The sequence below is a fragment of the Chelonoidis abingdonii genome, chromosome 4 (assembly GCF_003597395.2).
Source record: "Chelonoidis abingdonii isolate Lonesome George chromosome 4, CheloAbing_2.0, whole genome shotgun sequence".
Taxonomy (NCBI): domain Eukaryota; kingdom Metazoa; phylum Chordata; order Testudines; family Testudinidae; genus Chelonoidis; species Chelonoidis abingdonii.
The window spans coordinates 92,250,114-92,265,861 of NC_133772.1; the positions used below are offsets into that span (position 1 = coordinate 92,250,114).

The 15,748-nt window shown below is 43.0% G+C and overlaps 1 protein-coding gene across 1 annotated transcript; it reads right to left on the minus strand.

Moving 5' to 3' along the window:
• Positions 1–12,698: 12,698 nt before the first annotated feature.
• On the minus strand, positions 12,699–15,450 carry CHST14 (carbohydrate sulfotransferase 14). Its single transcript, XM_032802556.2, has one exon. The coding sequence runs from the start codon at positions 15,092–15,094 to the stop codon at positions 13,985–13,987; it is 1,110 nt and encodes a 369-aa protein (XP_032658447.1). The 5' UTR covers positions 15,095–15,450; the 3' UTR covers positions 12,699–13,984.
• Positions 15,451–15,748: the final 298 nt, after the last annotated feature.

Here is a 15,748-nt window from a genome sequence, read left to right on the forward strand (position 1 = left end):
AAAGCCTGTGCCACAGGCGGTTGTTTTTTTTTTACCGTGCTATAATATCGCAGGCTGCTAGGTCGCACCCGCCACCGTGCCTTGAATCGTCGAGTGCCGCATTCAGCGCTGGTCCGACAGGTGCTACAAGCTGAGCAGGGCAACTGGGAAGCCTGTCGCCTTCCAGCCCAGGTGCTCGCACTGCGCCGACAGCAATACACGGTTACTCACCTTTTTGTAGCTGTTGTTCTTTCGAGATGTGTTGCTCAGTATCCATTCCATAGTATACGCGCTGCGGCTGTGCACGTTCGTGCGAAGACTTTACCCTAGCAACTCCAGCGGCCGGCAGGTCGCCCCCTAGAGACTGCGCCAGCCAGGCGGTACTATATACCCCTGCCGGCCTGCCCGTCTCAGTTCCCCTTACCACCGTGTCGCGTGGTTGGATGTGGAGCGCACGCAGTACTGACCTCCACGTCCTAGCTCTGTCTTTCGTTTATGTTCTTAGTTTCTAGTGTTTAGTATTATTATCGTTACTGTTATTAGTATAGGTGTTTATAGTTGTATATAGGTAGCGGGTTCGGGGCGTAGCTCCGCTGCATCCCGCAGTGGGGCCGGCGCCGGCTTCAAGTTGCCCTGTAATAGCTCGGCTGGATGTCAAATCTCGCCTCCGGCTGTAAGATAAGCCCGCCATGAGGCCCACCAAGGTCATCTACGTACGACAGCAGCTAGCTTGAGGTGGCGTGTGGATAATGTGGACAATGATCAGCGAAGGCTGTCTGCTCATATCTTCTGGCGCACCGGACGTGTCTAACCGTGAAATTGGATCCAAGTGTAAGTGTGGCGAGAGTCAAAGTAGATTGTCAGAGACGTGCTCTGTGTGTGCTGCTCGGACTCTCCTTATACTCTTAGCTTCGCGCGCTCGCTGCTCGTGAGCACCCGGTGCGAGATACAGGGCCAGTCTTTAGTGAGCCGTGATTACGGTGTCAGTCCTGCTCTCTCTTTTGCAAAACGCCCACAGCACGACTTTCTCCAGCACCGGTCGCGGAAGAACCCTCGACATCTCTACCCCGGCTAAAACCGCCCGAAAAACGCAACGGCGGGTTGCGCGCGTGTCGGGAGAGCCCGGCTCGTCAAGTACTGAGGCGGGGAACGCTCGGTAATGAAACTGACAGTGCCGGAGAGGGTTTACAGCGAAGTTTCCTGTGCTGTAAGTGCTCTTCTTTGGCTGACTATCTTTAGTTTTTTTGAAGGGTAAGCGGGTCTGGAGCAAGTCTGTGCAGGGTCTGGGTAGATTTGCAGAGGAATTTGCTGAAGTAAAAATAAGCTTAACTTTAAACTCCTGTCCTTCCTAGCCCTGTGAGCTTAACTAGGCAGTGAGGGCATTGTTTGAGGATATGATGTCTCCCCCAAGCATTTTATAACACTTGGGTGCCCATCGAAAAGAAGTAGGGGGAATAGGCGTTGTTTTTTTCCCTTACACAAAGGGAAGGCAGCCACCTAAATTAAAACCTGTGGAGCCAGGATCATATTGAAGCACTGACAGAACGAGAGAAATTTTTTTTTTTAACTATAGGTAAAAGGAGGTACATACTAACTACACAGGTAATAAACAGAGAAAAAAATCGCTACTACAGGAATACTAAGATAAGGAAAGAAATTAACTAGGCTGCTGGAGCTCCGCTCCCCCTCAAAGCGGGGGCGTTAGAGAAGACTGAGACCGGCCGCGCATCTCTCTAGTAACCTTCAGAATGAGTGACAGGTTTCAAAGCATGCGGGCCAGTAGAGTACTGCTGCACAAAAATCTCTGATGAAAGGCGCAGGGGCGCACCGACACCTGAAGTGGAGCACCCACAGGGACATCTCTTGAAGAAGAATGTTGAGTTTGGCTTGAAGCCACCAGATCTGAACTCACTTGTATGGGTCTGGGGCAGGATTGGATCCAAAACTGGAAGGCAGCTGCTTTCCTGATCTAATTCAAATGCAACCCTAAAATAGCAGAAATCTCATAAAAAGAAACTAATCTCATGAGATTTTTTCCATTTCAGCCAAAATTTTGGGTAAACAATTCATTAACTCCTAACCTAAACTCTGAATCCTACCTCTGCTTGGTGTCGAACCTGAACTCTGAACCTTACTACGAAACATTATCTGTTTCTGGATCCAAACATTACCCTCTTGATCCACCTTTAGACCTAAGGGAAACATTGGAAAAATGTCCTCTATTGTGAACTGTAGGTATGATTCATGGATAATAGTTTGTATCCTGTTGTGTTGGGGCTCCAGTTACTATGTGTTCCTTAAATAAGGCACTGAGACTCGATAATGAGGTACGTAACAACGAGCTTTACTGATCATGTCTGCTCTGTTTGAGAACCTCCCACACATAATGGGTTCAGTATAAATGATGGATTTGTTAGGGATAGTTTCTTCTATGGTTGTTTCAAAGTCCTGTAGCACACATCCCCTGGACATTACATGAGCTGTGAAAAAACAAATACATATAGTTAAAAGCAGAGGAGAACATTCCACATCAAATCTCCACTTCATAACAGTCATACAACAACAAGGAAGCGAAGGGATGATGTTTTAATTCCTTGTGCAGACACTAAATACATTCTCTGTGGCACTGCTTTTTTCTTCTGTGCACCAGCAATCCTTACTCCATTTAGATACTGAGTCATGGCTAGAAGTCAACAACGTAACTGGCAGCATTAATGCATTTACTTCAGCACTACTGACTAGCGAGGAAATTATTTCTTAAAAGCAATAGGAAAAAACCCACAGGAAACAGGAAAAATATGATACACATACAGAAGAGCTCAACTGTTTAGGCCAAGGGAAACATTTTAACCTCTTTACTTTCCATGGTCAGCCTTTAGAGTAAGTGATGGAAGCAATCAGACACTGAAAAACAAGTGATCCCAAATGATTATATTTTAGGGGGGCACCAAGTTCTGGCTTACTCAGGGCTCTCTTTGACCAAAGATTGGCCCTGCTACCTAGGTTGTGTTTAAATAGAATTTACTTTGAACAAAACATTCTTTTTTCCACATGCTTTAAAGAAAAGGTCACTGTCAGGTATTTTTTGCTAGTAATTTAGTTATTGTTACACAGGGTTTATAAAACCAAATGTCAATAGAAATGTTTTAATTTTTTAAAAGAATCAATGAGTTGTTGTTTTTTTTTAAATCTCCCACAGTAGTGGAAACTCAGACAAAACATCACTGTGCTAGTGTATGAGAATGAGAAAGTGAAAATGATTGAAAGGAAAAGAGCACCAGTCTAGTTTTATTGCCCCAAACAAGTGAACTAATAACAACAACAATACAATCAAGTAATCACTACAATTGCTTAGAATTAAACTCAATATCTGACTTTTTTCCGGTTGTACTAATGTAAGGTGCCATTCTTTACACAGGTAAGGCATACCTGTATACCCGATAACAAACCATAACTATCTAAACAAGAAAATATGTAGGGAAATGATCAGTTATACCTACTTCTAGGAGAATGCCTCATGTCAGTACATCACTAGACAACATATCACATTAGAGAACAAAAAAGGGTTTCAGTGGTCATTTTTAATATAGAAATGCTCAGAGATCAAACATTTACATCACTTCAACTACCTGAATCAAGGATCCTTTTCCATTTGTCATTAAACATCTCAATCAGTTGAGGATGATATGAAACTCATTTCATAAGGAGGAGTTCCTGAATCAGGCTTCTCCGCATGGCCAAGTAATCTTTAATATAAAGAATGAAACAACAGAAACCTTCAGATAACCTGTAATCAGAACCAGGCAATTATTAAATGCCCTTTCCCTGTTTGGTGCATGTGGAAAAAAGAGAAGACTCCAGGTCTGTATGTAGACCAGCCACCTTGACTACAGAAAATGTTCTGAAGAGCTAAGATACCACAGTGATTACTACATGCATGGATGGACAGATAGATATTCTTTGTGTATTTTCACATCATCCTTAGGAATATCTTTCTTCTACGCTTGTGTCAGCAGTGTTACACAGAAGGGCTAGGGCAACAATATTTCACCTAAGCAAACTTGATTCCAAATAATTTGGTTCTCCTCCTGCTGATCTGATTCAGTTTATTGTAAAGTAATATACAACGATTAACCAGCCTACAGATGTCACTAGATTGTCTCTGATCCAACAAAACATATTACTGGAAAAGTACAGGCCTTGAAACTGAACAAAATTGCAAAAATATGTGAGGCTGATAACTGACCTATAAAAATTTCCACGGCTTGCTGCTGTTTCCTCATTTCTACCCAGGAGGAACAAAGACCAGGAGGACTGGATAGTTTAATGAACTCATAAGGGGATATAAGTTTTCTTCCACTTGGACCCTCACTAGTTGGAAGGCATCCTGGGTCAGGAGTGAGCTGTGATGGCAAGTTATCACATAATGATTGTTCAGTAATCTGTATGAAATTAATTTGGTGGTCTCTCTCCTATTCTCAATAAACAAATCTCCATATCATTAAACCACCATCACCATCAGAACTGACACTACTCACCATTCTTGTTGGCAGTCTTAACAAAGAGCCCAAGGACTGACATGCATGGAGACTGAACTATTCTCTCACGTCTAGAAGTGTTCTCAATGACAAAGTTGAAGAGTGTGGGCATGATGATGTGGGGAAGCCTGTACTGCCTATGGCTGTTCTGTGGAGAAAGAGATAGCATTTGTCTTCAAGACTGTCAATATGGTACCTTACCTGAGCATCATATTTTCTAAAAGATTGATTAAAACATCTGTAAAAATACCTCAGAACTTTCTTATTAAATAGCAGCAAAGCATTGGCCTATGGACAGATGTGAGGAACAAGGCTCCTAAACTTAAGTTTCAGATTAAATCAACAATTCACTTTATTACTCAAAGGACCAGGGAGATACTGATGACCATATTGAAGAGATGGAACATTTGCTCTCTGGTGGAGAAAAAAAGCAACAAGCAGAAAGACTGTTTTTGCATCTTGCATCTGTGGCACTGAAGAGACCTTTGTGCTAAGTACCGCCACAGAGCTTCACATCTCAACTGGCAAGCTTAAGTGGTTTTGGAAGTTAATAAACCCTGTGTGGACATATGGATCAACAAAATCCTCACACTGAATGTACAATATTACAGATTGAAATTTGGAGTTCAGACATGCGTATGCTAGAAATATTGTTATTTCTACTGGGCTTTGTTACTGGGCCTGAGAAGAAAGAAGAATGTAAAAGTTAAGACATCATTAAATCCCGATTCATCACCTAAACTTGACCAAAAAGGTAGTGAAGGCAAAATAACTTAATTTGCTCCTTCTAAGCTGTTGTTAGCAAAGTCCTGACTGTGTGAAATATTTGGGTGTACTGGTGAAAAGTAACTAGTGGCATAATAAAACAGAGTAACATTCTGACAACCTAGGGAGTCCCTTTTAGCAGCACTCCTCAATAATGAGCTAGGATTAATACTAATGGATTGTTTCTACATATTTTTCATCATCATCATCATCATGACAAATCCCAAAGGAACACGGCCTCCTTACAAACTGAGCACCACCTGGATTGCGCCACTGAAGCTTTTGACACCCACATGATCGTTGGCTGTGTAGTGACTTTTTGGTACACAACACTTCTGAATTCATTGGTCTTCCATTCTAATATTACGTCCATACCCAGAAAGCCGCTGAAACTGAACCCAGTGCTGATGAAGGCAGTTGCTTGGTTCGGGTTTGAATATCCTCATTTCTTATCTTGTCCTATCTCTTGATATGGGCAGCTGGGGAAGATGACAAGAACCAAAAACATCAGTCCAGGGTTCCTCAGCCCTTCGCAGTACCCCAGTTTCCCTTCTGTGCAATACAGTTGGTATGACTATGGTTCTATAGATCCGCAGCTTCATAGCAAACTTGATATCACCACGCCCCTATAGAGGCCACTTAAAGGGCCCAAAACATGGCAGCAGATGCTGACACAAGACTGTCTGCATCTTTTGAGCATACTTTAGCATTATCTATGAAACTGCCAAAATATTTGATACTTGCCACTGGTACCAGAAACTGGGCCAGCTAGTAAGCTTAGGGAGGACTAATGACCCACCAGAGTTTGGCAGAAAGCAGCACGTTTATTATACTGATAGCTAAGCTCAAAAGAAAGGAGGGGAGGGTGGTCACACTCACACTCGCCTACTCATACTCCCAGGACAGGCATGGCACTGGAGATGTCAGGATCCTTCAAGGTAAGTGTCCCACAGCACAGCGATGGATGATGTGACTAAGGTAAGTCTTCCCCCAAGGCACAATGGAATGCAATGCAGCAAACCACTGGCCAGGCAGTCTGGGCAAAGGGCCTTAATGGGAGGTACAAACTTGTGAGTGCACAGCTGAGCACATGGCACCTTCCCCTTTTTAAGGACCTGCTCCTCATGGCCTGCGACTAGAGATGACTTGGCTGCATTTAGTTGGTCACACTACCCTTTTCTCAGCCAGTGTCCATGCATTGGGTGTGTGACAGCTGCCTGATTAGAGTCCCAGATGCCTTGTCTATCTGGGAGCTCTTCTGATCTTCCAGCTGTTTAAGCAGCCCATTCATCCCACAAGCATTCCAGGATGGAAGGGGGAGGGGGATCAGTGAAGAGATACTTACAGCAGATGCACCTAAGAAACCAGCACGGCTACAATCTGCATCTTCAACAAAATGTTTGTTGAGAGCAAAAGTAAAGGCTGAATGGGTTTGACTTGGAATATTGTCAAGTCATTGTGTAAAAAAGAGAAAGAATCCTGGTGGTCAACTCAGGCAGCCAGTTCAGAACAGGCTGCCACTAGGCATGATCCCTCCAGTCCCTAGTCATCTTTGCAGCGTTTGCAAGGAAAGTGGAACCAGTTTGATCAGTAAAGAATCAGGATGGCAGCATCAGCCAGAGTCTGCAAGGTCAGTTGCATAAATGGGACGATCCTCTCAAGATGCCCTTCCATTGTCCATCAACTGCAGTCGCTCTTCCATATGAAGAGGGCAGGAAGTTCCAGAAGAGCCACCTTCCTTCAAAGAAGGAAAGAACAGGATCGCAGTTGATAAGCAGAAGTCTGGGCAAGCACCAGGGGTTTATAACATTACCCCTGAGTTTCTGAAGGCAGATGATGATATTGTAGTACCATGGTTGCACAGGCTCTTCCAGATCATCTGGCATACTAATATCAACCCTGATGACCGGAAGAAGAAGGGGGTTATTCATCCTCTGTTCAAAAAGAGTGATAAGGCCAAATGTAGCAACTATAGAAGTATGATGCTATTGTCAATCCCAGGGGAAACCTTTGCTTCCATGTTAATGTCCCAAGTCAATGATGCATTTTGAGGCAAAGGCCAGGATACTCAGTGCAGCTTTAGACCAGGTCATTCCACTGTCAATCAGATTTTTACCTTGATACAGCTTTTTCAGAAGACGGCTGAATTTAATAGGTTGTATGGAGCACTTTTTGTACACTTCCATCAGGCCTTTGCTTCAGTGCCTTGAGCAAGTTTGTGGGATCTGATGAGTTCATTTGGCATCCCTGATGTTATACTATTTCCCAGTAACAGTGGCCAAGTCCTTTACCTGGCTATCAGTATCTCTATCACCTGGGAAGGTTAGATCTGAATGTTAAACCCTTCTCCCACTGTCCTCTGAGTTAAAGAACTAAAGAAAGACAGAGAATGTTGTGCTTCGAAAACAGAAAAGATAGTTTAATTGGGATAATTAAGAAAAACAGAGAAAAGGGAAGAATAAATGCATAAAACCTTAAAATAACAACAATTGTGATTGCCCCTGTCATAAAAAGAGAGTAGGAGTTAATAGAACAGAAGTACTTTATATCTCTTTTGACTGTAAAGGGTTAACAGGTTCAGTGGGCCTGGCTGTCACCTGACCAGAGGACCAATCAGGGGACAGGATACTTTCAAATCTTGAGGGAGGGAAGTTTGTGTGTGTGCTGTTAGAATTTGGTTGTTGTTCTCTCTGGGTTCTGAGAGTGACCAGACATGCAACCAGGTTTCTCTCCAATCTCTCCGATACAGGCTCTTAGTATTAAATAGTAGTACTAGTGATCATGCGATTGGCTTATATTTGTTTTCTTTATTTGCAAATGTGCATGCTGGGAAGGGTTCAAATTTGTATTTGCTGAAAGATTTTAATTTGTACTTGTATACTAGGCTGGGAGGTATCCCAGTGTCTTATGCAGGACACCCTGTACCTAATCCATCTTAATTTACAAAGAAATTTTACTGTTTTTTTTCTCTCTTTAATTAAAAGCCTTCTGTTTAAGAACCTGATTTTTTTTTATTCTGGTGAGACCCAGAGGACTGTGGTCTGGATTCACCGGACTTGTGAGAGAGAAAGAGGAAGGGGGAGGAGAAGGTTATTTCTCTCTGTGTTAGATTACTTCTCTGCTTCAGGAAGAGCTTGGGAGGGGGAAAGAGAAGGAGGGGGAAGTGGATTTTTCCTCTCTGTTTTTAGAATCAAGGAGTTTGAATCACAGTGATCTTCCAGGGTAACCCAGAGAGGGGAAGCCTGGGAGAGGCAACGGTGGGGGAAAGGGTTTACCTTCCTTGTGTTAAGATCCAGAGGGTCTGGGTCTTGGGGTTCCCCAGGCAAGGTTTTGGGGACCAGAGTGTACCAGGCACTGGAATTCCTGGTTGGTGGCAGCACTACAAGTACTAAGCTGGTAATTGAGTAAGAGCAATTCATGCTGGTACCCCATCTTTCGGATGCTAAGGTTCAGAGTGGGGAATTATACCATGACAGCCCCAATACTAACCCTTGGCCTCAATAACCTAAATAAAACAAACTGGCACCCCAGAAACTGTACTGTTACATGTTGGGTGATGGACTGGAATCAGATGTTGATTGTAAGTACCTGCTTCAGTTGCAACGGATAGCAGAACTCTGGACCTTTGACTGCCGGACCCAGATTGGCATGGCCAGAGGCAGGAGCACAGAGCCTTCGTGGATGACTGGACCCAGGAACCACAACAGCTGGAACCAGGTAAGACTTGATGCTAGAAGCCTTTTTATCATTGGAAGGATCAGGAACCGATGAAGGATGTCCTCGACATCCGTGCAGACCTAACAGGTACTCTGCCACTTCTCTAACGGACAGCATCTGATGTCCATGTGCGCAACTCTTATACAGTCTGTGAACACGTGAAAATTCTAAGCAGTCAGTTGAGCTAGTTCCATTGGTGACCATTTGTTCCTGGAGTTCCTTCATTAAACAATTGCATTAAGCACCTAATTAACAACAAACACTAATTTATCCATTACAATTATGCATATATTAAAACACAAACATATAAACTGGTAAACCACATTACATTGGGAAGATAGTGTCTACTTATCTTTGAATACTTCCATATGCAAAACGTGCAGACTTCTCAGAGGGTGGTCAGGACCAGGGCTTATGATTACAAAATTAGAAAGTATTAGGTAAAAGGATTGTAGTAGACAGATGGAAACACATCACTACTTCCTGCTCTTTTAAGATGAGAAGATGCCTTCATAATGTTAGGATAGATCTGGAACATGAATTTGCAACTTTGTGTCAAAATGCATGGTTGGCACCAAATCCCATTTTAGAGTGTGTAAACACATCCTCTGGTTTTCCTGCCTCTATGGTACACATTAAGACCAAAGAGTTCTGTCTGCAGGCACAAATGGAATTTCACTAGTAGTCCGTGACCTCACAATTGCTTGTCCTCACAAGGGGCCCCATTCCCCACTTACTTACACTAATTATACAATGGTATAATAACTCTGTTGACTTCAATTAAGTTAAAGCCCAATTCAGTACCCATTGAAGTAAATGAAATGACACTGATTGACTTCAGTAGGTGTTGGATCAGAATTTTATTCTCAATTTAGATCCTGATCCTGCAAACTGGCCTCACAAGGATCTGCTCATGTAAAGCAATTTGCAGGATCAGGAACTAACTGGTGTAAGGGGAGAATCAGGTCAAAGGTCTGTTGGATGGCATGTCATGCTCACTTCATGCTCCGCACCCATAGCTCACTGATACTCTAGAGATGGCTGAGAAGTTCGTGACCAGTCACAAAAAGTAGATAAAATCTGGCAGCTATATTGCACTACTTCTCTTTTCTCTCCTCTTGACTCTTGTGTTATGAGACACTGATTAATGCTTATTATAGCCAGAGGGGGTACAGCATATTCAAGTTGCTGATGCAGGAATTCCCCTTCCCTTACTGCAAAAAGTGGAACTGCAGTGCTGCAGAATTCAAGGGGCCATGTTCAGACTTTCCTTACATTTCATTGCTGAGATAGACTGGTTCTTGGCAAGAATTCAGTTTAGGCTTGTCCTTACTGCAGAGGCTTTTCTGATCTGAGCAATTTCTTTCCCACTAGTATCTCTAGTGTCTTGTTACTTAATCTGTCTCTTTTTAAAAGAATCTAATTATTCTACTATGAAAAAAAAGATTTTTTAGATTGTAAGATCTTTAGGGCAGATGAGAGCTGTTTCTTTTTGTGTATTGTGCAACACTAAGTACATTGTGTGGGTTAAACAAAGAAATAATTAGTAATAAAAATGATAGCTTTTTATTGTGCTTGATGAGTGCAAGGAGTGAGGTAGGAAGGAAGAAAAAGAAACATCACTACTGAAACTAATGAGGAGCAATCAGCTATTTAATCCTGCCAATTTAGAACAGTGCCAGGAAAAAAAAAACGTTTAAAACAAACTGAACACACGAAAGCAGTTAGTGGCTGATTGGTTATGTCCTCTCCCTTTGGAATTAAGCTGGTGACAGTTTTACTTCTATTAGCACCAAAGCCCCCCCTTGTTGCTTACATCCTCCACAACTTTAGGCTTTCCAGGTTTGCCTGCCACTTAGTTCTAGCCTCCTCTGTGTTTGCTACCCCTACTATTTTGATATCATTTATGGCATTTGATCATGATTTATTTTGCAGCAAAGAAACACCTGACAAAAGAAAAGACATGGAGCAGGCAGAAGGAGCTTATGTTTTTGTTCTTAGTTGGCCAAAAAATGCTTCAGGAAATCTTAAAAACTTTGGACAACAGGACCAGGAAGTATCATTAAATGAGCACTGACTGATCCTTCACTTTTGTGATCAGTGGACCACAGTTTGCAGTATGCTGAATTAAAAGCAAACAGAATCAATAATGCCAGGATAGGCTGCAATCCTGACAAAGTAAGGGAAATCAAGTTCAGCTTATGGCAGCAACCATAACTTGTCTCCCTTAAATTTATGCAGTATTTTGCATACCTGTGTATATTTTATAGCACATTCAGTGACAGAATTATGCTCATGCCGTGAGTAACAAACTTTGAATTTCCTGACTGCATTAACATACAAAAAAAAATTGAGAAGGGGGTAATTTTCTTGGCTTAAATGGAAAAAAGGGGATTGATAACATGAACAGGAGCAAATGCACAGGAGTATGAGATTCAAAGAAAAGCAGAACACTGACCCTTCTGTGGGTAGAAATCAAATCTTGTCTAGAGAGGGGAAGCTGCAGCATGTAAGCCAACAAGCATTTTAAACCTTTACAACTATTTTAAATTAATTTTTTAGTAAAAAAGCAAAAAGCCAAACAAGAGAACATTTTTGTGATAATCATAGATGTAGGTGTAGAACAGGGTGGAGAGGGAGAGTAAGTTCCATCCAGTGTATTCAATTTAAATAAATTCAGAGATCAAAATTAATTACACTTGCTTTGCTCCATCATTTACACTCATTTTACAAAAACTCTTGACTAATATCTGCTGCCTTTATCTGGGGAATGATCCAGACATTTCTAGAAGTTTTGATAAATTCCAGCACCAAGATCCAAATTCTATTGTCCATCACATTTGCGCATTCCCACTGAAATCAATGGAGAGCCTCAGGAATAACTAAGGTTACAACTTAACCACATCTGTGAGAACCAAGCTAATCAAAGGATATGGATATGACACACAAACAAATAGGGTAAAGAAAAACAGGGTAGATTTAGAGGGAGGGACTATGGCTAGTATTTTGAAATATAGGTATGTATTGGGCTCTTTAAATCACCGTTGTAGCACTGCCACCACTACCCCGATATAATGGCGTTTCACCTATAATGCAGTAGGGATTTTTGGCTCCCCACGACCACGTTACATTGGGGTAGAGGTGTATATATCCTAGTGCTTTTGTCCAGGCTTGCTTGAAATGTGGGCTTATACCACTTCCCTTAGACAGCCTTATAGGGCACACTGTTAGGAGACATCCCATATATGCACAGTGAATATTAACACAGCATGTGCATCTAGCTACAAAGGTGGCAGTATTTAAGAAGTTATAAAGAACATTTTTAAAAATGCCTGTCACATTACAAAAAGGTGCTTCTAGGAAATAAAAAACTGTATGATGCATCTTAACATCTATCAACATCACTCTAGGTTAACTGGACAATGGTTAGGCATATGGTTTGCTGTATCCACTGCTTTTCATGCTGAGTAGTATTATCTAATGGTTTCCTTGTTCTCCCCCTCATCTGTTTGTTTTATTCACCTGTTTGTTCTCTTTGGTCTTACTCTTTGATTGTAAGCTCTTCAGCACAGGGACGGTTTATTTGTTATATGTTTGTATAATGGCTAGCATAATGGGGCATTGCTGCTATTGTAATACAAATAAATAATAACGACAACAATCCATGACTAAAAGAAAAGCACCAAGCCACAGAAAAAATTATATATAAATTTTATTAAAAATGCAGATACTGTATAAACTGTCATGAACAAATCTGAACATTATGATCCACACTTTTCAAGTTGAATCATAATTCTTACATATAAATAGCTATGAAAATGTCATGCACATAAACAAAGCAGAACTGAGCATTTACTTACAGTAGCATCGAATGCAGCTGCATAAAGCATTTTTTCTTGTTTTTTCTCCATAGGCTGTATAACCACTATAAGCTACTTTCTAAATTTTGTTACAAAGGCTGAGAAATTCTTGATTTTAATAACTTTTAAAAAAAAGAGGGACAAAAGAATTTGTTAGTAATAAGTATATTGCTACACCAAATGTTAGTTTCGCTATGTAAGTAATTGGCATTCTCAGATCTTTAATCACACAAAATAAAATTAACAGTGAATTGTCTTTGAGTTAACATCTTGTATCAAGAGGAACACATTAACTTTTTCTATGAATACAACAGTGGTTCAATACTGAAATAAAATACTTCACAACCCAGGCACTGCTACGTCACAGAACAAGAACTGACTTGTCAGCTTTAGATGCACTCCACAAGTGTAAAGACAATGGATACTCAGGCCCAGTTTACAAAATACTTTTATCTCAGAATTTCCCATCACTGCTTCCACCAGTTCAATCTCGGAACAATTTAACTATCTTGCAGTAACTTTAAAAAACAGCTAATACAGTTGATGCTGTGGGTAATTCTGTCCCAGAAAATGTAACCTGGACCACAAAAACAGAACAATGCTTTGTGCTTAAAATATATCCATTCCCTGATTCTTTTGCAAATATTCAATGTCTTGTGCTGTAGAGAGAAGTTTTTAAAAAAACAGATATATAAAAGCTATTGTGCTTAACTCAGCGGCACATAGACATTGTAAAATTGGAACAATACAAAGATATTCTAGTTATAAAGGCTATATATCATATAATATTTGATATTTTAAAAGGTTTAAAAAGTATAAAATTAGGAAACGTGCATAGGACACAGATTGTTTCACAGGCTCTGTCAACACTAGAAAAGTGTAGCTTTTGCCAGTGTAGCTATACCACCAAAACCTCCTTGCGTAGCTGCAGTTCATGCTGCCATAAAAGTGTTTTTGCCAGTAGAATGTATACAGGTTATTGAGTGAAATAATCTACACCAGCAAAAGTATTTTTGTGCCGATACAACTGCTTACACTAGAGCTTCTGCCAGTACAAAAATGTTGCACAACATTATTCTATCAGCATAAGATTCTAGCATAGACCAACCCGCAAACAGAAAAAGTTCACTGTCTGCAAAATTCACTAGTAATATTTGGAAGAGGATAGGCAAACAATGAGAAATCCAGAATGTATTTTGGTAACAGTTCTTTTATAAGCCCACGTTGAGTGTTACACAGATAGTAATGTAGAGTTTCCCGAGTCACAGGCTTATACCATGATTGTCGTTCTGGGAAACGGATAAAAGAAGGTGCTTGAATATGTTCAAGAATGTAATTTGCATCCACAGTCAGTCTTTCATATGATCCAATGAAATCGTACCTCACCGCACAGGGTTGGCATAGGTTGTAGATGGGCATCCAGTGTTCATTCATTCTCTCTGCCTCTTCATCTAACAGGTATAGGAGAAACTCAGAAAAGGTGACATCATCTCCTGCAGATTTTCTGGTGCTTTTTCGGTATCTTTTTACTATTTCCACACCATACTTTAACTGGTACTCTTTGATCTCTCCAAATTTATTCCTATAAGCTGATAAAAGTCTCTCCATCGGGTCTCGAACAAATATAAATTTGTAGTAGTGCTTTAGCCGGTAGCTGATCTCATCTGGCTTCATGTCGCCAAGAAAAACCAAGTCACTCTTGTGGTCCATTTTGAGCTTGACATTCACATTCTCCAGCGCTCCATCCAAAACTTTCAGTATTCGTTTCCAGTTGGAGCAGGCAACTTTGGGGACGTAGCAATATAAGAAACGATATTTATCACTGACCAGGATATGTTTGAGCACTGTTTTCCTCTGACCTCCTGAAAGCTCCCAGATGCTGTGAGGCATGTTCTTTTGCCCACACATGGTGCGGATTGTCCGGTTACGAACATCTTGTAGCACCTGGTAATCCATGTCCTCGGGGGCCACTGCCCTGGTGTCACCGCTGCTCCTCCAAGCGTGGTCTCCATGTAGGGGATGGAGTGGTGGTGGCTTCACCTCTGCCAAAATGCCCCTCTCAATCATGAGCAGCAGGCCACTAGAAGCCACAATCACCCCAAACATGAGCATGGAGGGCAACAGCATGGTGCCACTGCCGCCCCGCATCCTGGCAGGCACCGCGACCCGGCGCACAGAGGGGACACCCATCTCTGCACCCCGCACTGCAACCGGGGCCAGGGGGTGCGGGAACATGGCCCAGGCACTGGCTTGATGTCAGGGCCAAACAGCAGGTGGAGCCAGCCCCTACCCAAGGGGGGACGGGGTGGGGCAGGGCTGTCTCCGGCTGGATGGAGGCAGCCCCTTTCCCCTAGGGCCCAGGATCTCTCTGCCAGGTGCTGCTGCAGGCCCCTCACCCAGGCCGGGCAGCGGGACTCTGCATGGCAGCAGGGGGCTCCCTAGCGGCTGCCCCCCATGCTGGGCTCGCGGCGCGCCAGCCGGGCAGCACAGCCCGCAAGGGGAAGAGGCCAGGCCGCCGGGGAGTGCGGCGCGCTGGGCCCCTCCGGGCCCGGCGGAGTTGAGCGGCAGCGAAGGCCCGGATGTCCCGGGAGCGAGTGAGGGAGACGCGGGGGGAGGCCGGCAGTGACGGGAGAGCGGCGGGCAGCTCCGCCCAGCGGCTCGGACCTGGGGGCGGCGCGCTGAGCTCTGAGGCGCCGAGGGGCGCCGCTAGCCCCGGCGTGAGGAGAGGAGGCAGAGGCGCCGGCTGCCGAGTTAGGGGCAGCCCTGCCTGCTACGCAAAGGGCGCGTGGGCTGACTGAGCCTGAGGGGCACTGCTCGGGGGGCTCTGTGCCCGTAGGGGCATTGCATGGGGGGGAGTTCTGTGCCCGTAGGGGCATTGCATGGAGGGGG

What these genes read in the sequence shown, in the direction of transcription:
- CHST14 (XM_032802556.2), bottom strand. Translation starts at nt 15,094, where the DNA reads ATGTTCCCGCACCCCCTGGCCCCGGTTGCAGTGCGGGGTGCAGAGATG.